General features: G+C 42.6%; 1 protein-coding gene across 1 annotated transcript in view; it reads right to left on the bottom strand.

The window, feature by feature from the left end:
- SLC22A2 (solute carrier family 22 member 2) overlaps nucleotides 1-22,227 on the bottom strand; it is a 43,738-nt gene extending 21,511 nt beyond the window's left edge. Inside the window, exons 1-9 of the mRNA XM_008007743.3 lie at nucleotides 21,758-22,227; nucleotides 19,992-20,095; nucleotides 13,653-13,807; nucleotides 12,331-12,499; nucleotides 10,299-10,413; nucleotides 8,525-8,631; nucleotides 6,651-6,865; nucleotides 5,377-5,485; nucleotides 4,548-4,660 (exon numbers count right to left, since the gene is read on the bottom strand). Coding sequence (XP_008005934.2) covers nucleotides 4,548-4,660; nucleotides 5,377-5,485; nucleotides 6,651-6,865; nucleotides 8,525-8,631; nucleotides 10,299-10,413; nucleotides 12,331-12,499; nucleotides 13,653-13,807; nucleotides 19,992-20,095; nucleotides 21,758-22,171 — 1,501 coding nt within the window. The 5' untranslated portion in view covers nucleotides 22,172-22,227. The remainder of the gene's footprint in view (nucleotides 1-4,547; nucleotides 4,661-5,376; nucleotides 5,486-6,650; nucleotides 6,866-8,524; nucleotides 8,632-10,298; nucleotides 10,414-12,330; nucleotides 12,500-13,652; nucleotides 13,808-19,991; nucleotides 20,096-21,757) is intronic.
- Between the last annotated feature and the right edge of the window lie 2,485 nt (nucleotides 22,228-24,712).

Genomic DNA, 24,712 nt, shown 5'->3' with positions numbered 1-24,712 from the left:
AATTCTGTGTGTGAATATATTGGCTAAAGTTAAAGGGGTATCATTCAATTTTTCCATAAATTGAATATTAGAATAAAAGCACAGTAGGTTTTTCTTAGAGCACAGATCTGCTCTTTAATAAAAAATTTATAAAGAGTTATAAAAGGTTTATGACGAACCTACTTTATGGTCAAACATTAAAATTGGGTAGATATGTCTACAAAGGTTTAACATTAATAGTACACTAATGTGAAAGTGAAATTTGACTTACGTAGTATAAAAGTCATACAGGAAGCATTGTCAAATATAAAATGGTGTTTGGCTATCTTTGGGTTCTATTTGTATAAATATATTAATGGTATGTGTTCCAAAATTGTGTGAAACTCCTATAATTCTGATAGGACTTAGTGTACATTATCAGCAATAATTGTAATTGCTATGTTAAATTAATGTGTGCCACAGAAGTAACATATTTCTTTGTCAATTGTGTTTTTGACTGTGGCTGCCCTAAGACTTTGCCACCTTTTGATCCTCTTCAAAAGGTGGTTTTATAATCAACTATAGGGCTTTAACATGTATTCTTGAATGCAGGTTTCTGATAACTTTGGAGACTGTGACATTAGAATAGAAGAAAATACTTTCAGGACTCTCATAGAGAGGTGAAATGTTCATGTATATCAGACGAACCAGGAGTTAACTGTATGGACTGAACTAATGGAAAACTCAAGTAATCTTTTCTAACTTTTTGCTTAAAACGTTGCTGATCCTTTGTTTTGTGTTTCAGAGTCAAGGAAACTTTTCTTTTGAGCTATTAATATTTACAGCTTGTAACAGTTAAGTCAGGTATATTCCTGTGAAAAACTTTGGAGCACATTTGTTTCTCTCTACCTGATTTCTCCAGAATTTGAAAATTATTTGTGCGTACTCTTAACTTATGGCAATATAGTTATTTGCATAAGTGCAATAAGAATGTGTTTTCTTTTGCAACAGGACACAGTTGGAGAAAGTGGTTATTTTTACCAAGGCTTTGACTGGAATGTTGTGCTTTCTTTTAAGAAATCAAACTCAACTTGTAGAGCCAATAAAACTTCTTGGGAAAACTGACATCATACCTTGTCTACATAGTCCCTGTACAGGGTTCCCGACCCATGGTAAGTAAAAAATGTCACTTTCTGACAGACCCAGGAGCCTGAGTTATCTGGGGACTTCAAGAGGAGAGAAATTTACTCAACTTATTGGTATTAGAGGGTACAAACCCATGGCTGGGTTTGGCTTTGAAAAAAAAAGTCTTATCTGTGATTCCTTTTACAGAACAAAGTTTTCTCAAAGCCAATTTTAAAAGCCCATGTGAAAAATAATTTTTTTTGTTACATTTTATACAAATAATCAGGCCAAGTACAATAAAGCAAATCAGTCTTACCATTTGTCTGTAGTAAAAATGGGAAACTGGAGAGAGAAATACTATGTTTCAAGAACAATGGTATACCTGTTCTTATATTCTAGTCTCGTAAACTGTTTTAAGCTTTTTATTCCTGCTGGTTAGACTGACCCTACTCATTCCAACCAATGATTCCTGCAGCTCAGAAGAAACAAGACGGCTGGCTAATATAAAAATCTGGATCAGTGTTCTAATTCTGGGCACACTGGAATCAGGTACTGACCCCATATCAGCATGGTTTCAACAATTGCCAGGTTCATGGAAAGCCTTCTAGTTTAGTGTGCTTGGGATAATTTTGCTTATTTTTCTTTACTGTGGTGGAATATATTGCCATCGTACTCTTTGTGTAGGAATATACAAAGGATTGTGCAGGATAAGTTTACCAAATATTTTCTTAAACTCTTATTAATCTTTCAGATATCACTTTTTGTCAGAACTCAAAGTTATGAATATCCCTCACCATACTGATGCTTTCTGACTGAACTCCTCTCTACCCTGAATACAAGAGACCCTAATAGTTAATCAGAAATATCATCACCCTTAATCATCATGAAAAAGTTACAGAAGATGGATCTTCATCTCTCTGCAACCATTAAGATTAAGAGTTCTCTTACAAAAGGGAGGGGGGGAATCTCAGAGGCGTTTGAACCAAAGCAACTTTATCTTGAAGAAGGACTGGGTAAAATAAGGCTGAGACTTACAGGGCTGCATTCCCAGACAGTTAGGCATTCTAAGTCACACAATGAGATAGGAAGTTGGCACAAGATACAGGTCACAGAGACCTTGCTGATCAAACAGGCTGCAATAAAAAAGCTGGCTACAACCCACCAAAACCAAGACGGCAATGTGAGTGACCTCTGGTTGTCCTCACTTCTACACTCCCACCAGTGCCATGACAGTTTACAAATGCCATGGCAACATCAGGAAGTTACCCTACATGATCTAAACAGGGGAAACTCATGAATAATCTACCCTTTGTTTAGCATATAATTAAGAAATAACCATAAAAATGGGCAACAAGTAGCCCTCAGGGCTGCCCTGCCTGTGGAGTAGCCATTCCTTTATTCCTTTACTTTCTTAATAAACTTGCTTTCATTTTACTCTATGGATTGACCTCAAATTGTTTCTTGTGCAAGATCAAGGAACCCCCTCTTGGGGTCTGGGTCAGGACCCCTTTCCAGTAACGAAGTAACCATCTACTATCCAGAAATGTCCTCCTGACCCATTGGTCACCCACTGTCCACCTAAGGGAGTGGCTAAGATTGAGTGGTCTCTAACTTCCTCCATGGCAGGAAGGAGGACAGAGGGTGTGATATGCACCTCCTCACAATGACAAGAGGGTTCTGAGGACAGGTTCCTTAACCAGTGTTGGGGGAGAAAGAAATAGGGGTCACATAAGTCTCAGGAGAAGCACCAGCTACTCTGTGGCAAAGTTATCTCAGGATAAACAGCTTGTGCTCTGTCAACTTTGGCCATCTTATTGTTATTAAACTGGATCATGGAGGAATTCACTGGATCTGTTTTGTGGGTAAGTTCTATCAGTGGTTTGGAACTTTTGCTGGCAGATCTAGAGCAGTGGAAAAATTTCCCCCTCATGAATTCTGTGAGAAGAAGGGGAAGAAAGGAATGAGCAGGGTAGCTGTGTGGGGCATTGTGCAGCCTTAGTGAAGTGGTGGGAGCTTCCCCTGATAAGTGAGATGAGTGACTGAGGAAAATGTCCCAATCAGTCGAGGTTTATTAAGTCGGCTTTAGGGCATGTCCCTGAAAACCATGAGCCACAGACACATCTGTAGCTATTTTTACAAAGAGGCTTTCAGGAAGTTGGTATTTATACATTTCCTTAAAGAAGGGAGGCAGGTAGGGAGAGGGGCAGGTAGGCCGTAAAGGAATGGTTCCATTCTTGTGAGACTTTAACTAGTGCCCAGTTAAGTTGACTTTCACATATGATAAGGTGAATGTTTGAAGAGAAAACGAGAGTAAAAAAAGAATCAATTATGCAGGCCTCTCTGGGTAGGTGGAGGAATGACTGATCTTGTCTTTATCCTGTACATTGGGAGATAAGCTTGGAATCAATAGTATCAGTGTGGAATCAGCAGACTTCAATTTTAGAAGCTAAGCTTAAATTATAGACCTAAAATTCTTGTCTATGGGAGACCAGCAAAGAATTTACTTGTGAATGATCTGCAGGGGTAGTCCTTTGTAGACAACTGAGGCATGATGTATAATGCTGTAACCGCTATTCATCTGGAAGAGGGTGTTGCATGACTCAGCCTCCGGGCTTAGTCTTCCCTTTTGCATAAAGATTTTGGGGGTCCTGAGAGTTTTAAATTTCCTTTCCCTTTACACCCTCGTGTGCATCTGAGAGTGAAATCTCTTCTTCTCTTCCACTAAATTGAGTGCTATATGTCCATGGGAAAAAGCATCACATATTCAAATTAAAAGCAGCTCAGAATGGGTGTCAAAGGAGACTGAAATGGGTGCATTGAGGTGTTCCAGTCAACCAGAGAAGGCTCAGTGCTGGTGTGTTCCTGCTGGCAGTAGCAGAAGGGAAGTGCTGTGTGACACTCCTGAAATCTAATCACTCCAGGTGCATCGACAGACGTGCTCCATTATGCTGGTGCATTTTCTTAATGTGGGTCTTTATTTCCTCTGGGTTTTGAAATTGCCTTTTGCAAAATTTTAACCCCTTTATTTGAAGTAAGAAGTAAAAGGGCTTTGTGTTTTATCACCTCTGGTGCATGGAGGAATTAACTCTTTGACAGAGACCTCAGGAAGGGTGGAAATCAGCAGAGAGAGAGTTAGGGGCCTGCTGCTGGGAAACTTTCTTCCTTCTCATTCATCTCTTCAATGTTCTGCCTGTATGGCTGGAGTCCCATACTTGAGTATTAGTAATGACTGATAATATTACAAATACTGAACTAGTATTACGGATTAGTATTACTAATATTAATAATATTACTAATTACTAGGCATGTCTGGGAAGAACGCAAGCCACAGACACATCATTACTACTATGAGTAGTAATTTGTAGTTACTAATAGGCATGACGCCTGTTTTGAATGAGGTATAAGAAGTGAAGGTCTCTAGAAAAGTAAGTTTTCATTTAAAGGCATCTATGAAGATTTCTTACCAAAAACCATCAGTGGGAGCTCAAGCCAGATGTTAGTGAGCCGGTAGACCAGGAATGGCGTGATGATGCCACCAATGTCACACATTGAGGAACAGACGTGGACGCCAAGATTCCTAGAATGCAGGAAACTGATTTAACTTGTTAACTTATCACAGTGCAGTAGTTATCTCCCACCCAACCCTGAGTAAACACTTCCTCAAATCATTAAAATGTTCGAGAGCTATAGTGTACACTGCTCAGGTGACGGGTGCGCACCAAAATCTCAGAAATCACCACTGAAGAACTTATTCATATAACCATATACCACCTGTTTCCCAAAAACCTATTGAAATAAGAAAACAAAACAAAAATAAAATTTTCAAGAGTTTAAAAAAACATTCACGTTATTTTCAATGCATAATATGTGTGTGTGTGTGTGTGTATATATATACACATAATTCCATTCATATTCTGTCATTCTTGTTTTGTATAAACTTTCAGATTTTTTTAATGGTGGGAGGAACAATTGTTTCTTTTTACTTCCATCACCTAGCTTCCCTAAGCTGTTTCTATGGATCTGTTTGTGCTGTTCCACATCAATCTCCTCTGTAGCCACTGGGCAATCCCTGTCTTGCAATTCAATTTTCTGTTCTCACCATGGCCTCTGTATTTTACCCCAGCCTGTAAGTGTGAGAGGTGAACTGCTGAGCCTGGCTGGACCTTTACATGTTCTCACCTTCCCTTGCACTGTGTTTTGAAGGTAAGATGTCCTTTGTCTGCACTTGTGGTGGTTCCAGCCAATGAACAAATGTCCCACCCACCATCTTCATTCTAAGGAAAATGCACTCACCTAATGAATGTGGGGTACAGTTCAGCATTGACCAGGCAGACTATCTCATAGGCCATTGTGATCCCCATTCTTCCCAAGCATGAGACAATAATTCTTAGCCATTGTAGATCTAAGAGGGAAAAGCACAGTACTTATCCATACACAGATGATTCTTCATTTTCAGACAATGTTCCAGAGTGGGACTGTAAGGAGAAATTCCCCATCCCAGAATGGGACAAGAAAAAAAAATGACTTCTTCTATAGGCTCATGTTAATGTCAGCAGATTCTCACATTTGTCCATCTTAACCTTAGACACAATGCTAATTCTCTCTTTTTTTAAAAAGATGGTTTTTTTTAAGAGCAGTTTTAGGTTCATAGCAAAATGGAGAGGAAGGTACAGAGATTTCCCACATAACCTCTGCCCCCACACATGCATTCCTCCTGTCGCCGCCCATCATCGACATTTTCTACAGAGTGGTATGTTTGTTACTTGATGAACCTTCAGTGGCAACGATAATCACCCCAAATCCATAGTTGGCATTAGGGTTCACTCTTGGTGGTACATTTCCTGTGGGTTTGGACAAATGTATAATGACCTGTATCCACTATTTTAGTGTTATATGGAATAATTTCACTGCCCTAAAATCCTCTGTGTTCTCTTAACTTTAGACCTCAGTTGCTAATGACAATGGAGTTATACCAGTTTCCAAAGCTGGGCCAACTTTATAAAAGTCAAAGAAAGAGCAAAATATGGGCACATTTAAACAACTGCTAATAACAAAAGGATTCAAACGAAGCTCCATATTGCTAAAAGGATTCTCTTATACAGGTGTTTGTTCCCCTTCATTGAGAAAGCATTTTAAAAAGAAAAAAAGGAACTGAATAGTTGTTTATGGATGGCATTTACTTACATTTTTCTCATTTATTCTGCAGGTTGATGCAGGGAGGTCAAGAGAGTCCCCTAATTAACACCCAGGAAGTGCTGGAGTAAGACCTTGACCTGGGTCTGCTTTCCCAAGGCCTATGCTCTCTGCTCCAGGTCATCTTGATGGCCTGCAGCATGGGGCTCTAGAGTCTCTCTTGTTATATCACATCAAGGAACGATTGGGTGCAATGTTTCCTAAAGGGAGGCTGGCCATGTGAATTTACTCGGAAGGGTCCCAGATACTGCCCTCCAATTTGTCTTTCCAAATTGATTTGGATGACAAATTACGTGGTTTTCCTATCAATGGGCCGTGACACTCCCTTTCTCCAGAGTCTTGGAGATAAGACTCCAACTTGGTCTGAAACTTACCACCAGGGATAAAACCTGAGGCCAGACAGGCTGCCCCTGCAACTATATTTGATGCAGCCCAAGGGTAACGGCGGCCGATGCGGTCGATGGTGAGGATGACCATGAAGGCAGCTGGGAATTCAACAAGGGCAGAGTAGAAGAATTCCAGGTAGATATTGTCCCCTGCAAGGCCCATGTGCATGATGAGGCCCTGGTAGAGTACAGAGCTCGTGAACCTGAGCAAAGAGGAGAATTCAGGTCAAGTCAAGCACCAAACACAGGGCACTAAGAAAGAGAGGCTTCTGGAAAAATAATGTGGATTGTAGGTCACCTTTCCCTGTGATCATCTCCTTGCTAGTCCCCCATCCCACCGCTTTTATAATCTGTGATCCACTTCAGTGGCTGACTGTGGCTGGGTGGTTTCCAAGAACCAAGAGAAGGAAAGAAATTAGAATAGTTAGAAATAATTAGAAATTACAATAATGTTTCCTGGACAAATTGAAAACCAAGAAGAATGTCTTAATGGAATGATTTATTTTATCTTTTATTTTATTTATTTATTTTTGACAGAGTCACTCTGTTGCCCAGGCTGGACGCAATGGTAAGATCTCGGCTCACTAAAAACTCTACCTTTCAGATTCAAGTTATTCCCCTGCCTCAGCCTCTCTAGTAGTTGGGATTACAGACGTGCACCACCTGCTAATTTTTGTATTTTTAGCAGACATGGGGTTTCGCCATGTTAGCCAGGCTGGTCTTGAACTCCTGGCTTCATGTGATCTGCCTGCCTCGGCCTCCCAAAGTGCTGGGATCACAGGTGTGAGCCACTGTGCCTGGCCAATGGAATGATTTATTTAGTAAAACTATATCAAGTTATTAGTAGTTGTGAATTATTTCTCTCTTTGGGGTACTCTAGTGCAGTTGGGATCAAAAGAACTGACTACTTAATTCAAATTTTAGGAAACCAGAAGACCAAGTGAGTACAGCTTCCCTTCTTGATGACTTCTCTTCTGGCCTGATACGAACAACATTTGGACAATGTTTCTAGTTTATTAACTAAAAATGGTCTTTATATATAATGGAAAATATGAGGATAATCAACAAAAGTCATGATTACTCAAAAAAGGAAAGGATAATGAGGCGGAATTTCAAAGCTGCCTCTCTTATGCACTATTGTAAAGGTTGCTAAATTAATTCCTGATGAGCTTTGCTTTTGTCAGTGATTGTAAATCTCCATTTGCCTGGGAGATCCAATGTGGCCTGAAAAGATGCATTCCCCACTAGAGAAAGTGTGGCTCAAAGCTCTGAGAGCAGCCTGTAGATAGCAAACACAATAAAGATCAAGTCACTGCACTGTGAAGCCACTGGAATTACTCTTGGGAATTATTATTTTTTCTCTAGGTAGAAAAGAAAAAAGGAAAGAAAAGGCAATCCCACGCATAATTTTTTTTTTTTTTTTTTTTTTTTTTTTTTTTTTTTGCCAGCTCTGTGCTACAATAGAGACCTACATTCATCACCAATTAAGTTATACCAATAGTTCTCTATTTGGGCTATGCATTAGAATCACCTGGAGTATTAAAAAACTGGTTCCCAAGCCCTACCCTAGAACAATTAAATCAGCATTTCCGGGGGTTTTAGCTTTGGTACTTTGTAAGCTCCCAGATGATTCCAGTGTGAAGCCGAGGTTGCCAGTGCTTTGATCTGTGCTTGGGGACTACGCCGATCTTAATATTTGCCCGAGACAAACACGGTCAGGAAAACCTACCACACACAAGCCACATTTCTGCCCACCATTGGCGTTAATACTGGGGTGAAGTCATGTTTTCTTTCCTTCCTTAATATGAATGATTGTGATTAAAAGAATTTGGAGGCATTTCAAAGTGAAAAATATTCCTTACCAGTTGTACATCAATATCAAAGTATGTTTCCTTATCTGAGGAGTTCTGACCAAGTCAAGAAATGAAGGGTTCAGTTTCTTGCCAGTTTCCTCTTCAAGTCTCAGGCGCTAAGAAAAGGAATAGAAAGGATGGCTTTGTATATTTAATGCTAGTGTCCCTGGGTCACATAGGGAATAACAGTAATTCCTTACCCATCCTGAGCACCCATCTCGTGCCCAGCACTAGAGCGAGCACTCTCCACACTGTGTCTCATTTCATCTTTCTCTCTCTTTTTTTTTTTTTTTTTGAGATGGCGCCTCTTGCCCGGGCTGGAGTTCAGTGGCGCAATCTCGGCTCACTGCAACGTCCACCTCCTGGGTTCAAGCAATCCTCTGCCTCCGCCTCCCGAGTAGCTGGGATTACACGAATGCGCCACAATGCCCAGCTATTTTTTTTTTTTTTTTCCTGAGACAGAGTCTTGCTCTATTGCCCAGACTGCTTGCTTGCTCTATTGCCCAGTGGTGTGATCTCGGCTCACTGCAACCTCCGCCTCCTGGGTTCAAGCAATTCTTCTGCCTCACCCTCCTGAATAGCTGGGATTACAGGCACCTGCCACCACACCCAACTAATTTTTTTATTTTTAGTAGAGTTGGGGTTTCACCATATTGGCAAGGCTGGTCTCGAACTCCTGACCTAGTGATCCGCCCTCCTCGGCCCCTCAAAGTGCTGGGATTGCAGGCATGAGCCACTGCACCCGACCAATTTTTGTATGTTTAGTAGAGATGGGGTTTTGCCATGTTGGCCAGGCTGGTCTCGAGCTCCCAACCTCAGGTGATCTACTTGTCTCCACCTCCCAAAGTGATGGCATTACAGGTGTGAGCCATCACACCTGGCCTATTTTCTAATAAGCTTAATCTTCTATTTTCTACCCCCTGTGGAATGAAAAGGTTTGAGGTCAACGTGGTGAGATCTACTAAAGGCAAACAATAAACACAGGTAGCGAACACCTCTGTAACTGGATTCTGTTTAAGAAGGCAGGGGATTGCTTAAAAGCTTTGGAGCCTGGTGTGATGGCTCATGGCTGTAATCCCAGCATTTTGGGAGGCCGAGGTGGGTGGATCACCTGAAGTCAGGAGTTCGAGACCAGTCTAGCCAACATGGCAAAACTCTGTCTCTACCAAAAATACAAAAATTAGCTTGACGTGGTGGCGCTCATCTGTAATTCTGGGTACTAGGGAGGCTGAGGCAGAAGAATCACTTGAACCTGGGAAGTGGAGGTTGCAGTGAGCTGAGATTGTGCCACAAAACTCCAGCCTGGGTGACAGAGCAAGACTCCATCTCAAAAAAAAAAAAAAAAAAAAAAAAAAAGCTTTTTGGACAATTTCTATCCAAAGTGTTTAAAATTCTAAGAAATCATGTGTATTTAAAGAACTGCTTTACTGATCTAAGAATCTGACCTGAGGATGGTGAATATGCAGATGATGGGGGTGCTGGGCACCTGGGCATAGGAGACTGGTGAAGGTGTAAGTTGCACAAGACAAAAGCTCCTCAGCTGACCTTTAAATGATTTCTGGTTCTGTTTTAGTTTGATGTTTTCCATCTGTTTGAAATATTCTCCCACAGAACCACAAATCCTACTACATAAAATTCTCGGTTGCATTCCGCTACAGGTAAGCCAAAATGCAAGGGGGTGGGCGCTTCCATGGTTCCCCGCTGAGATCACTGGCGTGCATGAATCTTACCAGAGCCTCCCTTTTCTCCATCCCCTGATTTGATACCTAAGGCCCTGGCTCACCTGAAGGGAGGCAGGTAGAGATTTTCCATTTTTCTTTGCGATGTGCTTAAAGATTCTCATGGCTTCAGCATTCTTATTCTGGGAGATCAGCCACCTGGGAGACTCAGGTATGCACCTAGGGTACAAGGTGAGCAGAGGGCAAATCTTACTGAATCCTCCTTACCCATCCCCCGTTTTTTAATAATCAGATTTCTCTGAGGATGTTAATACAGTTGGATCTCCAAAGAAAATAATACTCATGTAGGGGGATATGTGATTCTTTCCTCCCTCAAATGCTAAATTCCTCCTCAGGGATTTCTAAGCAGAAACACAGGAAGCAAGCTGCAAAGCAGGGTGCAGCTGAACATCCAGCTCCTGTTGCAAGGAGGAGAGGCAGGTCCCTCAGGGTGGTCCTGGGCTTTGCAAAGACCTGAGAACTGGCAGAGGGGTCAAGGACTAGATGCTGGAGTATGCGGACCATTGTGGAGATGGGGAGCAAGTATGTATATGTATTATCCTCAATTTCCCAAAGGAATGAGAGAAGCATTTGAGGTCAGATGGTGAGATAACTGAAAAGCCAGACTTCATAGTTTGAGCTTGATGTAGGGCTCGGGGAGTTCTTGTAGGTTTTTGAGCAAGACTAGAACCATTGACCCTGTGTCTGGAGGGAACTCCGAGCAGCTGAGTTCAGGGTGAATGAGTTCAGGGTGGAGGTTCAGGGGGAGGAGAAACTGGAAAAAGGAGGTGATAGGGCCGCTGTTGTGGCAGTTATGGTGTAAATGTAGGAAGGCCCCAGTTGGGATCATCACTCTGGGAGAGAAGCTGCTCTGAGAGGCAGGGCTTAAAAGGAATTTGGAATGGATGGTTTTGTGGAAGTATAATGGAGAGAGCAGGAAGGGTCACTCTCAGGATGTAATGGACTGAATGTCTCTGTCCCCACTGAAGTTCATGCACTAATGCCCTCACCCACAGTGTGCAATTTGGAGTTGGGCCTTTGGGAGGTAATTAAGTTCAGCTGAGGTCTAGAGAGTGTCCTTATTATAGATGTCCTTATAAGAAGAGGAAGAAAGACTCCAGTGTTATTTTTTTCTCCACCATGTGAGGGCCCACAAGTGAGATGTCTGCAAGCCAGGAAGTGGGCTCCCATTAAGAACAAATCTGCCAGCACCTGGATCTTAGACTTCCCAGCCTCCAGAACTATGGGAAATATGTTTTTAAATACCTGGTCCATGGCATTTTGTCACTGCAGTCTGAGCTGGTAAGACAGAGTTTTATTGGCTTTTGGATAAGAAACAGGCTTCCTGGAAAGAGTTGAGATATTTAATTCTCAGGCAGGACAGCCATGGGAAGAACAAGTAGGTAAATCCAGGAGAAACTAAATAAATGGGTTGTGGCATGGGAGAGAGATTTGGTTTGATAATCCAGTATCTCCTTTGCTTTATTTCACATAATCTCACGTTAGGGGTTTCTAATAGTTTCTGGTATTTCCCATGTGTTTCCCTTGGGCAGAGATGACAAATATATTTTACTTGCCTTGGTAACTCTGATTGATTGGTGTGGTCTGTCTGGAGTGTCGTGTTGGCCTTATCTGGGATGAAGAACACTGTGATTCACTGGGGATGTCTGCCTTGAGCATGAGTATTGGGAAATGGTGACACAAGTGCCATGCTCTGCTTTCTCCACCCTAAAGTTTCCTCTGAGGAGGGAGAGAATCGTACTAGTGATATTTTCAGTCTCTTCAAAGGGCCTACTGCCCAAATTGTACCACAGCTGCCAGAAGCTAATTTAAACACCAGATAAATCATGTGGAAATGTAAGATCCAGGTCATAAAAACTTTAAGCCCAAAGAGAAAGGACATTTGATTTACAGAGGGAGAGACAGGTGAAGCTGATGATTTTTATTCCTGAAACGTGGAATTGGGCTCTTTGTGAAATGGGTCTGGAGAGTGAAAGCAATCTCAGAATCAGAAAGACAGTGTGCATTAAGGAAGGTAACCTTTTTAGCAAAATAAAATACTTTGATTTCTTTCCTTTTTATTCCAAATGGACTTACCAGTAATAGAGCAAGAAGCAGAAGTTGGGCAGAGTAACTGTGAACTGCAACCACCTCCAGTGAGGAAGTGCGTAAGCCACACCAGCTAGTATCAGGAGCCCAACTGTAAAGGCAGCTTGGTAAAAAATCCCCACTGTTCTCCGATAGCTCCGCCCAACAAATTCTGTAACTGCAGAGATAATTCAAATGGTTAGTGTAATTCAATACAATAATGAGTTGGCTGTCCAGCTATCAGGAAACTAGAACGCCAACCTCAAAAATATAGACAAATTCAAGAATATTCTATACAACTCTCTGAATAGTTTTAAGTGTTTTTTGGTTTTTATTTTGTTATAACTATTGCTATTTTACTAATTAATAAATCTAACAGTCCCATTGGAGATGGGATGAAAGGCCTGCCAACATAAGCAAACACATTTGATTTATAATTTCGATGATGCAATTGTATTTCAGATACATGCAAGATTTTGACCTAGAGTAGTAACTCAAGACCTGAACAAATAAATCAAACATTAAATTTAGACTGTTGATGGTTTTTATTTAAATGAACACCTGAGTATAACTTGTTCTCTTTCATGGGTTTAACATTTATCTTTCAAGTCCTATTTGTTTATTTGCATAAATGGCTTGGTACCTTAGCAGAGGGCTGGAATCAGCTAGTGTGGGGTTGCAGGAACTGGTTTTACATGCTAGGGAATTTTACAAGCTGGGGTTCAACCCATTGGTATCAGCCATAGTGAGAATATTGCTATAAAGATGCTATTTTGTTAGAAGTCAAATATTCTCTTATATGGAACTTAACTGTAACTCTGGCTACTAAGGAATAGGATATAAGTTATATTCCTGGTCCTAAAAATGGCTGGCTGAGTAACCCGGGTTGACTACAGTACTTGTGTTTTCAGTTTCCTTGTGTGTAAGTTGAGGATAATTGTAGTTTACTAGATTTTTGCAAAGTATTAAAGTCCTTTATAAATTGACTACGTCTCTCATCATTGAATCTTATTTATGAATAGGTCTGGTAGGATGGATTTTCTTTCTACCCAATACTCCAGGGTACAGAAAACAAAAATTCCAAAAAAGTTATATAAGAATCTGGGTGTCATTATGTTTACCCTTGTTTCGGCCTTCATTTTTCTCTTTATGAGGAAGAATGCTGAATGAGTTGATATGCTTTTAGAAATTCTTTTGATATAGAAATAAAAAAAACTCTCACTATTGTCTTGAAGCTGTGTCCCTTTTTCTGCATGCCACCCCCCCAACCTGACTCTATTTTGGCAGTGAGGTGGCTTTGCTCTCACAGCTGCAAGCACAAACATTCTTACTCAGGATGAAGCCTATTAACCAGCTTGCTTTGCTGACCAGTCCTTGGATTAAGCGAAAAATTAACATCCATGTATAGGTTGGAGAAATGGCCATGAGAACTCCAGAGGCAGCATTTATGAGGATTGTAGTTAGGAGGCAGAGCTTACGGCCAAACCTGCAGGAAGAAAAACAAAGAGAGGGAATCAAATTAATTTTGATTTGTGAAGATTCCATGAAAATGCATGGAAGTTATGGAAATCTAAACAAAATCAGAAGTTAATTTTGTAAATTCAGGAGGCACAGACTGATAGCCACAAAGGGAATCTGTGACTCCAGGTTCATGTAGCACTTATCATCAGCACACTATGTGTAAGTTTTTAGCAGGATAAGCCCCATTCACCCCAGGTTCAAGTACTTTCTCAGTCCCACACTGTGGCGGGATTCAGGGAAAGAGTAATTCTTCTAGGCCATCCTGTGCTGAATACCCTATGGTCCTATCTAGGTCTTACATCGTCATGTGAGCTGCGGCCTTTGCACTAACAGTTTCAACCAATTATTCACCCAAGAATGTTTTCGCTTTGATAACAAAATTCAGTGTTCAGTATTTACCCCCTTTCTTTTTCAACACTGCTTTTAGGCTTTGTGAAAATTGTCTTTGGTGCCACACATGTTACTATCCTATGACGGCCTCTGTTTGGAGCGTGCTGGGAAGACAGGTTCCACACATCAGATTTGGGAGACTTAGGTTTCTTCAGTTTAGGGATTTGGAAAGTTGTTCCAGTACATAGAATAAAGGAAAACAATTGGCAACCTGGGTTTAATCATGACCTTCCTACTTACTATGATGTTGGGCAACCTATTCAACCATGTTCAATGTCTTCATCTGGAAAAGACCCATCTGACCCAGCTGAAAAGAGGATTAAGTGAAATATTACAGGTAAGGAGCTTGGCACATAGCCTGCCTCTGACCCCTTCTTTCCTTTCTTCCTTCTGTTTGCCAAGCTGGCTCAGTTCAGAGAGTTGACTTGGGGCCCAGTACTGTTATTTTCACCATGTCCTAGTTTTCTTGTAAAAGACACCCTAATCCACTTAGTGGATATTTAAAAAAAGTCTTCATAGAAAACAATGTTTATTTAATCTTTGTTTTTCCACTTCAATTGGAAGGACAGCTTTTTGCTATTAGGATTGCTCATTTTAATGGTGGATAAACATTGTTTAATGGATGCCTTTATTATTATGCAACTATATTCTAGTGAAGGTGTTAAATACTAACCATTTCAAAATAATCCACATTATTAATAATTATTTTGGAATAGTAACATTTTAAATATGAAATTTAAAGTTTAAGCAGTCACATTGGTAATTAGTGTTAACTAGTAAATTTTGTAAGTCTTAAAACTGTCTTGACCATGTAATTTCATTTTTAAAACATTTTTATTTTTAGTTCTGGGGTACATGTGCAGGATGTGCAGGTTTGTTACATAGGTAAATGTGTGCCATGGTGGTTTGGTGTGCCTATCAACCCATCACCTAGGTAACCATGTAATTTCTTAATTCTCAGTCAGTGGTTCCCCACTGTAAATATAGAACGTCTTGGCCTCTGGCCGGGCGCGGTGGCTCAAGCCTGTAATCCCAGCACTTTGGGAGGCCGAGATGGGCGGATCACGAGGTCAGGAGATCGAGACCATCCTGGCTAACACGGTGAAACCCCGTCTCTACTAAAAAAATACAAAAAAAGCCGGGCGAGGTAGCGGGTGCCTGTAGTCCCAGCTACTCGGGAGGCTGAGGCAGGAGAATGGCATGAACCCGGGAGGCGGAGCTTGCAGTTAGCCGAGATCCCGCCACTGCACTCCAGCCTGGGCGACAGAGCGAGACTCCGTCTCAAAAAAAAAAAAAAAAAAAAAAGAACCTCTTGGCCTCTAATTCAAAGCCTTCCAAAGTCACATCTCAACTAATTTTTTAGCTTTTCTTCCCACATCCTCCTACCCAAACCCCTTCCTTTACCCTCAAAGAGTATATAATCTATAAACATTGACTCAAATGGTGGTACTTCAACTTCCAAAACTGCTCCAGGCACACAATAGAATACCACAGTAGTGCTCCATGTAGATGGACAAAATCTTTTAGGTGATGAGAGGGAATATTCATCATTTGAAACTCAGAGCAAGAAAATCATATCCATGATGTGGAAAAACTTCACTGGGAACATGTTCCACATAGGAAAGCAATGCTACTTAAAACAACAGTAAGGCATGGCTAGAATAAATTTGGGGAATCTGGGATAGAGATTTGAGACTCCTCCTACCCCTCAGCAGGGCTATTTAAATGGTTAATCGAAAAACAATCAGATGAAACAGGAGAGGAAGGGTGGACTCCCCATACTGCTGGCTTGGTAAGTCTTTTAGCTACTTGCTACTCAGAACGTGGCTGAGGACTATTAGCATGGGCTTGGGAACAGCATCACCTGGGGGCTGGTTAGAAATACAGAATTTCAGGCCACCCAGATCTGCTGGATCAGAATCTGAATTTTAGCAAGATCCCCAGGAGATTTATATGCACCTTAACATTTGGGAAGCAGTGCATTAATTACACGGAGCCTCAGTTTCCTCACCCATTGTAAATTACGGATCATGAAATCTACTTTAAAAGGCTCTCGTGATCCTAAATGAAATATAACAAATGAGGATGCCCAATAAAGTGACTAGCACACAGTAATCAGTGGTGAACTTGTTTTGGAAGATCACATATAGTTGGCTAAGTTTGACTGCAACTCACTGGGACTTTAATTCCGCTTTTGATACAGGACAGGCAGCCACTAAAATTGGGGCTTAGCCTGGGAGGGTTCTTGGCTTTGCTCAGGAAAGAATTAAAGGGCAAGCTGGTGTTGTTAAATAGCAATTTTTATTGAAGCTGCAATGTATAGCAGCAGCACCTCTGCTCCTTGTGGAGCAGGGATATTCCGTAGGCAGTGTGCCTAGAATAGCAGCTCAGAGGAGGCTGTTCTGTACTCATATTTATTTTTAATTATATGCAAATTAATTTACATTATAAATTTTAATTATAGTTTGAATTATAAATTTAGTTATATGCAATTCACTTTTAATTATATGCAAATTAAGGGATGGTTTATACAGAAATTTCTAGGAAAAGGGTGGTAACTTCTGGGTGGTAAAGTCATTGCCATTAAGAGGGGGTGGTGATTGCCATGTTGCCATGACAATAGTAAACTGACATGGTGCACTGGTGGGCATGTCTTATGCAAAGCTGCTCCTGCCTGGGATCTGTTTTAGCTAGTCCAGAGTCTCTCCTCCTAGCTCACTTTGATCTAGTTCCATCACAACATATAAAAGTAAGGTGCTGACTCTTGAGAGCTAATGATCAGACTTCTGGAAAATCTGCAAGCTAATTGTTAGCGTAACCATTATTAAAAATTAAATTATATACATTTATAATTAAATTATATTGAAAACAACTGTAATATGCAAAACATCACTTTCCAGTGATTTTACTATATTCGGCCATCTATGCTTGTGAGGTTATTACATCTACTATATCTGCGTGGTGGAAATGCTGTGTAACAGTGCACACTTCTAGCCAACTCTGTCTCCCATGATGTCATTTTTGTAGGCTTAAGTGAACCACAGTGGGTATATTTACACCAGAGAAATCAATAAGCACTACAAACTGGGACTTTCCCTCCCAGATGACCATTGTTAAGCATTTACAAGCATGCCACACTAAATACAGCACTTATGGCCAGGCGCAGTGGCTCATGCCTGTAATCCCAGCACTTTGGGAGGCTGAGGTGGGCAGATCACCTAAGGTCAGGAGTTCGAGATCAACCTGGCCAACATGGTGAAACCCTGTCTCTACTACAAAAATTAGCTGGGCGTGGTGGTAGGCACCTGCAATCCCAGCTACTTGGGAGCCTGAAGCAGGAGAATTGCTTGAACCCAGGAGGCAGAGATTGCAGTGAGCCGAGATTGCACCACTGCACTCCAGCCTGGGTGACAGAGCAAGACTCTGTCTCGAAAAATAAAAATAAAAAATAAAAAAAATAGCACTTATAATTATTGCTCATGAGAATAAAAACAACATGGAATTGGTGAGGAACTGCTTTTCTGTCTCAGGTGATACTCAAAATTATGGATTAGGAAGTTACGGGTATATTCTCAGGTCCACTTTAGTCTTACTTACAATCTTTTCATAATGCCTTACTGATTTTTTTTTAATTATTCATGGAAGACAATGCATTTTAATGTTGGCTTAATCTGTGAATACACTGGGGATCCATGACATTCTTGTCCCATTGGATAAAATATGAAAATTGTAGGCATTAACTATACAAAAACTAAATAGCTTTCTCATTGCTTAAGGCTAGGCTTCTCACTCCTGCGGGCAGGCACAGAACAGAAGAAGGCCAATGACCAGCCAAGCTTCAGACAGTGTAAGAAAAAGAAGTCAAGGCATGGAGACAGCCTCTGGGGGAAGAATAACAAGTACTTACCTTGACAGAGGAGATTTCAACAATAGGTACAAAATAATGAGATCATCTAAGAAGGTGGATAATTGACCAGGGCTTATAACTCAGGAATGCACTGTCAGTAGGGATTTATCACCAATCTCCTACTTGTTGAGTGGGACACGAATAATTAACTAATTTCTTAACCCACTGAGCAAGGGTTAAAGATTGAGTCACCTGTTTACTCACAGCCTGCCAGGGAATGAGTGTTAGCACCTCTACCTGATGGTGGAGGAGGGAGTGCAGAGAGTGAACGCCTGCAGGGCCAGAGCTGCCCAGGGGTGCGATGGACTCCGGACCTCCCCTTGTTAATGTGTCTCTTCTGACTTAATGGGTCATCTTTAAAGAATCATCCTCAATTCTGCGGCAATAAAAATAAAAACAAATGACCTTCCCTTTCACCTTGCAAGCCTCTCGCAGAAAGCCCCAGAAAGAGCCTTGCCAGGGCAGCTGAGGAGACAATTAATAACCGTGGGTGATGGATGAGGTGCACGTGGCCCGCGCCTCCACTTTTATCCCTCTTCTCTTCTGCTGCCAGGTAGGCCCTTGGCCCCTGTGAAGTGCATGTGCCTTGGGGGTGTGATATATTAAGCCATCATCATTCATCTTTAACACATTTTCAAGTTTTAATTCAGCCTAACAATATAATACAATCAGAGAAAATGTTCTACTTGCATTTAACATTATACTCAGATTTGGATTATATCATAGATGTAGTTGGGGGTGGCATGGAAGGGCAACAAGCATAAAATACATTTACTTTACCATTTATTTCAGTTATATATTTATATTTTACATGTAAATTCATAATTATGTATTTATATCTAGATATAATTATACATTTGTGTATTATATATAATAATGTATATGTATCACTATCTCACTAGGTGATTGCTGATTAAGAGGAATACTATCACTCACAATGTTGAACACAGTGCCTGGCCCCGGAAAACACTCAATAAACAGTGTTATGAATATTAAATAATTAGCCCTGATGGCCAAGTTATCTAAAGTGCTTATCAACTGTGAAGCAAACTTTTTGGTTCCTTTTCCTTTTGAGGACTTCTAAAAATGTCTCATTGGTCATCAAGAGAGCAAAGCTGCGTGTTGTAAGAAACTTGCAGGACAGTGAGTGTGGGATTCCAAAATGCTGGATAAGTAAGAGCTACGGCAATAGCTTGATTCGTACAAACACTGACTTGCTGAAGACACGGACTCATCAGAGAGGCCTCTTGTCATCTCTCCAGGGACAATGACATTGCAGAGGTGGACATTTACCCCTCTTGTTGTAGACAGACCCTCTTTCCCTTTCTTTAAGTTATAGGTTCCACACATATAGTCACATGTGGCCCCAGGAACCCAATTCAGGACTCTTGCAATCCCACGGGTATTAGGGAGATTCTACATCAGGCCTGGTGCTGGGGGCTCCCAGCATATGTGAGACAAGCAGAGGATAGGATTGAGCTCAGAGGTCCTGAAGGCTGATGGCCAGGTGGATGGTGATGAGGCCAAAAAATGAATTGGGAATTACAAAAGGGATGAGATCATCTGTTACTCTCCCTTCGGACTTTAAGCTTCTGCATAGCCCACATGCAAGACTTGCTGTGTAATGTTGAGACATCTGTCTATGACCCCGGATAATTTGAAAATAAAGACATTGGTCATGGTTATCCAAGCAGCAGAAGAAATTTAAGATTGTAAAAACACCAGCAGGAAGGCCAGGAGACTGTGGTCTGTGTGCCTGGGAAAGGATGGGATGCAAGCAGGGGCAGGGGCATACGAATGTTCTCCAAACCTTTGGGATTGTTTAAATTCCAGCACAGGTGATTCAACCTACCTGTCTGCTATGTAGCCGATGCTCATAGAACCGATAAAGAATCCTACATTCACTGATGACTGGAATAGGTCCAACATCCAGGAGTTGGCACATACCAGGTTAAACTGCCAGCAGGGGAGATGTGTTCCAGCAGGGGAGATGTGTTCCAAGTTGGGAGAGAAAGGAAATGAAATCCCATTAGGATTCTGTTGTACATAACTCAGTTAGGGTACTTATTAAATATTCCTTGAATTGAACTGTGTAATTAAGTGGCAATAAGCCACTGTTTCTTGATCATGTCAATTTTCTTCTTCTTCTCTCTCTCCCTCTCTCTCTCTTTTTTTTTTTTTTGTGAGACAGGGTCTTGCTCTGTCACCCATGCCGGAGTACAGTGGTGATCATGGCTCACTGCAGCCTCGACCTCCTGGGCTCAAGTGATCCTCACACCTCAGCTTCCCAGAATGCTGGCATCATAGGCATGAGACACTGTGCTCAGCCTCAGTTTTCTTCATGCAACAAAAAGGCTTGCTCTTCCATCTGGCAATTTGTCATTAAGCTAAAACTATAGCATTGGCTTAATCAGCTGAAATTGGGTAATGACTCTACTTACAGACAAATTTATTTTTTTCTTTCTAATTTCAAGGCACATGCAGATAGGTGTGTGGACGTGATACAATGCAGGTACCAGGAGGTCGGGCCATTTAGCATCTCCCTGCTGTCTGTTTAGTACAAGGGGATGAGGAGTGACTGCTGAAGGCTGCTGCATTTGCTCTTATTTGGAATAAGAGGAGGTGGTCGGGTGGAGCAGGTGCTGGACCAAGTCAGGAGACCCATCTTCTAGGGCTAACTCTGCTAAGTCATTCACTGTGTGGCCTGGGGTAAAAACTTTTCTCTGCTTGGGGCCTCAGTTTCCTCATCTCTGTAGGAAGCAATGAGATTGGCCATGCGAGAGAGCCTCGGAGAGTTATGTGGGGTGAAGCCCATGAGCAGCCACATTTCCTGTAACTATCCGACCACTTTAGACCCTTCAAATTAGACTCTACCTACCCATCTGTTCATACAGAATATCTTCCCATCACCCAAGCAGCCATTTTAAATTAAACTAGGCAACTGGCTCTCTCAGTATTTTCAGGATAACCTAATTCTCCTATTTTGCTTTGCTTTCAATAAAAGCAAGCTCCATTTCTTTGTCTTTTTTTCTATTATATTTATTGGAATGAGGCTTCACAAATAGCTTTTGATGTCATCTGCAGTTTTTAACAAAACAATAGTGCCACAGCATGATCTCCAGCCCTAAATGATTTTATATGAACATTCTGAGGAAATTAAAGAGAAAAAATAGGCATCGAGAGAAAAGCACATCCCATCACACAGTCAGGCACAGTTCAGCTGAGTTCCACAGGCTTTCAGGTGTGTGTGGGCATCTGTGTGATGGAAGAATAGAGGGGGAGGTAAGGCTTCCAGGAAAAGAGGAGAATCCACAAGATTCCCTATCTTGGCAACATTTCCAGGGGTCCTAATATGCTTTTGCCTGTTTCTTACAGCTGGAACATGCACAAACTAGAATCATTATTGTCAGCATCTGAGGACATTTTAACTATCCAGTTATTCTCCAGACAAGTTAGAAGCTGCATGTTTTCATTTGGAAACTAGAATTTTGTAAGATACATGGAAGCCAAAGAGCATGTCCAGGCAGGGTGTATAAGAGCCGGGCCTTCGCTGGTTGCTTCCTTGAGAACAGCTCCACCATTTGCTTCTCCATCTAAGCCCTGAGTTCACTTTCTTACCTCGGTGACAATGGAGGAGCCAGGCGTCTCGTACAACCAGCCGTCCCGGCAGGGGCCCAGTGGCAGGCGGCTCCTGTTGGTGTCCAGGCTGGCCAGGGGGTCCACGCAGCTGAGGGCGCTCTGGTTCCAGTCCACCTCGTAGCGCCTGCACTGTCTTGTGGAGACCTCGCCCCCAGGTCCTGGGCCCGGCACCGTGTAGTTCAGCTCCTCTGCAGGACTCCAGCCGCAGCGCAGACTCAACTCGGCCACTCCGGGGCTCCGGCAGCGGTGGTCAGGGGTGAAGCCCAGGAAGACGATGCCCACGTAGATGGGCGTGAAGGCAACCGAGAGCAGAGATAAGAGGAAAAACATTTGCTTCTGGAAAAAGTGGAACTCCCCTCCATGCTCCAGGGCATCGTCCACGGTGGTGGTCATGATCCTGCAGGCAGGCAGACCTGAGGCTGAGAGCGGCTGCAGCCAGCTCAGCGCAAACCCTGGCCAGAAGTCAAAGAGGGGAGTTTACCTCTGCAAGTGACCAGCCTTCAGGGCAGGACTTTCCTTGGTCCAGCTGACTTCAAAGGTGCACCCCTCCAGCGAGGGTGCATGTCCTTCTGCACTTCCCAAATGCCCTGAGCTCACTCCCAGGATGCCTGTCGTGTTTATTGTTAACGGGTTCTCCACAGGCTTGTCGGTGCTCCACGCCAGCAGCACAAACAACCCGTCCTCTGTGTCCCACCGCAGGGAATCTGAGTGCTGGCCCATATCACAGCCCAGTCATCTTCCCGTAGTGCCCCGAGCAGCCAGGAACTTAATATACTCCTATCTCACGTGGACCACCAGCTTTTCTTCAAGGGGCTATGGAGAAAACACACGTGTTTGGCCACAAGGCCCAGGGTGATGTGAATCAGGATCTGGGTCAGAACCCTGGTCCAGATTCGAAGTGGGTTGCAGGCCTGACTGCTGGGCTCGTTCTCCAACCTACAATAAGAGCCACTGGGATGCGTGCCGGGGCTGCTTGTTTTGATGTCGTCCAGATTTTATAACTCTGCTTTTAAAGGTGTTTGCTCCAATCTGGTATTCCTGCATTTCAACCCTGAAGTGTCCTTCCCCTCAACCCGTCTGGAAGGAAAGAGTAAAGTGTTCACATTGCAGACAGGTCAAGTGTAAATGCAGGCAGGTGTGTCCAAGCCACTGTCTTTTTGTCCTGGATTTTTCTGTTGGGGTCTGTTGGGGCTCAGAAATCCATGCCCCGAGGTGAAAGTCTCAGAAGCAAAGTCTCTCTCTCTGACCTTCTCCTGCCCTCCTGTCTCTTCTGTCACCCATCATTCTTCCCCAGGGCAAGCCACAGAAGGGAGAATCCTTCTTCCCCAAAGCAGCTCATAGAAGCCAGACTCTTTTTTTCCCAAAGGCAGCCAGAAAGCCTAGAAATATGACTGTAACTTCCCTGCTGCCTTTCTGTGTAACAGTGGGCCGTAAAGAAATCCAGACTCACATTCCAGAGGGGTCCTGTCCCCGCTGCCTGGAGGAAGGAGTACTGCACAGAGAGGCCAAGACGGATCTGAACAGATAGGCCTTGCTGGATCTTCCCCTCAGCCTGCGAACATGAGCTGCTGCCCTTTTTGTCCAACCACAGCTCTATACTGCCGTCCACAGTTTTCCCTGTATCTTTGGGTCTTCATTCAGAAGGCACCTGTGTCATGTAAAACTGCGATCAAATAAATGCGTCATGCTTTTCTCTTGTCAACCTGTCTTTTGTTATAGGGGCGTTGGCCGTGAGCCTTAGGATAAGGAAGAAAGGGATCACCCCTTTTTGCTCTCGCAGGTCAGGGGCATCTCTTTAGGATGGTGTTGCTGCATCTAAATGCAAGGCACACAGGAAATTTGTCTTTCCTGGTGAACAAAAGGATCCTTAATACATCGTTTTCCTGCCAAGTAGAGAAGGTGGCCTGCTGACATATCTGTAAACTAAATACCAGAAAGTTAACCCAATTTTCCTTCTTCTCCTTCTTTCTTTCTATTGAATAGTCAGTGGGTGTAACAGCATAGTCTAAAAGGAGCGACCCACGGGGTCTTTATCCTTGCTGCAGCTGCAGGCTTCTTATTTCTTAAAAAAGCAAAAAGCAGGGCGCCGGCAAGGACATCCATTGACCTCCACTGCGGCTGTGTTGGGCACACAGAGGCACTCTGCTTCATGGTGCCCTGGGCTGCTGCCAGCCCCGTTTGCTCTGAGCTGAATGAAGGGGGCTCAGATCTGTTTAGGGACTTCCCGTTCGCAGCCAGCATCGTGAGTGCATGAGCTGGAAGCCAAGGCTGCTCTGTCTGCACCTGTTCCCGGTCAAAGAGCTGAAGGATGGCAAGTTAAAGAGTTAAAAAGTGACAGAGGTTGTCAAAATTTACTCCACTTCGGGGGCCCAGAGATGCTCCTGACTGCCTCTTACAAGAAATTTACAGACACGTGCACTTGAGTTTAACTCGCTTGACATGTCAAGACATCAGATCTTCATGTCATGAGCAAGGGGCGCCAGGTAAGGGCCGGAAGAGCTTTGCTGGTCAATGGGAAAGAATGTTGAAATTCACTACAAATTACTTAGAGGGAACAATCAAATAAGGAGAAGTTCAGACCTCAGGTCGCTTACAGCAATGCATTTACACAGTCATTCAACATTGTTCTATGGATGCATGAGTCACAGCACAGCTGCCAAAAAATCAGTCCCATTAGGTGACAGACCCTACGGAGAAGCCACATGGGCAGTGAGCAACTCAGGGAAAGAAACCACAGAGAGGAGGGGTACACGCCCTACGGTTTGAGTCCAGGTATCTTGGGAAATTGTCACTTATTTTATGGGAGTGCTTACATATTCAGAAGCATGGCTGGAGTATAATCTGATCATTTAATCCATATAACCTGGTAATATATTATAATTAATGTCAGAAGTATTTCTCAACCTCTTATCAGGTTTCTCTGCATTGTAAATA

This window comes from Chlorocebus sabaeus, chromosome 13 (genome assembly GCF_047675955.1).
Source record: "Chlorocebus sabaeus isolate Y175 chromosome 13, mChlSab1.0.hap1, whole genome shotgun sequence".
Classification (NCBI taxonomy): domain Eukaryota; kingdom Metazoa; phylum Chordata; class Mammalia; order Primates; family Cercopithecidae; genus Chlorocebus; species Chlorocebus sabaeus.
The sequence above is the reverse complement of the archived record's forward strand: the minus strand, read 5'-3'. Positions and strand labels throughout refer to the sequence as shown.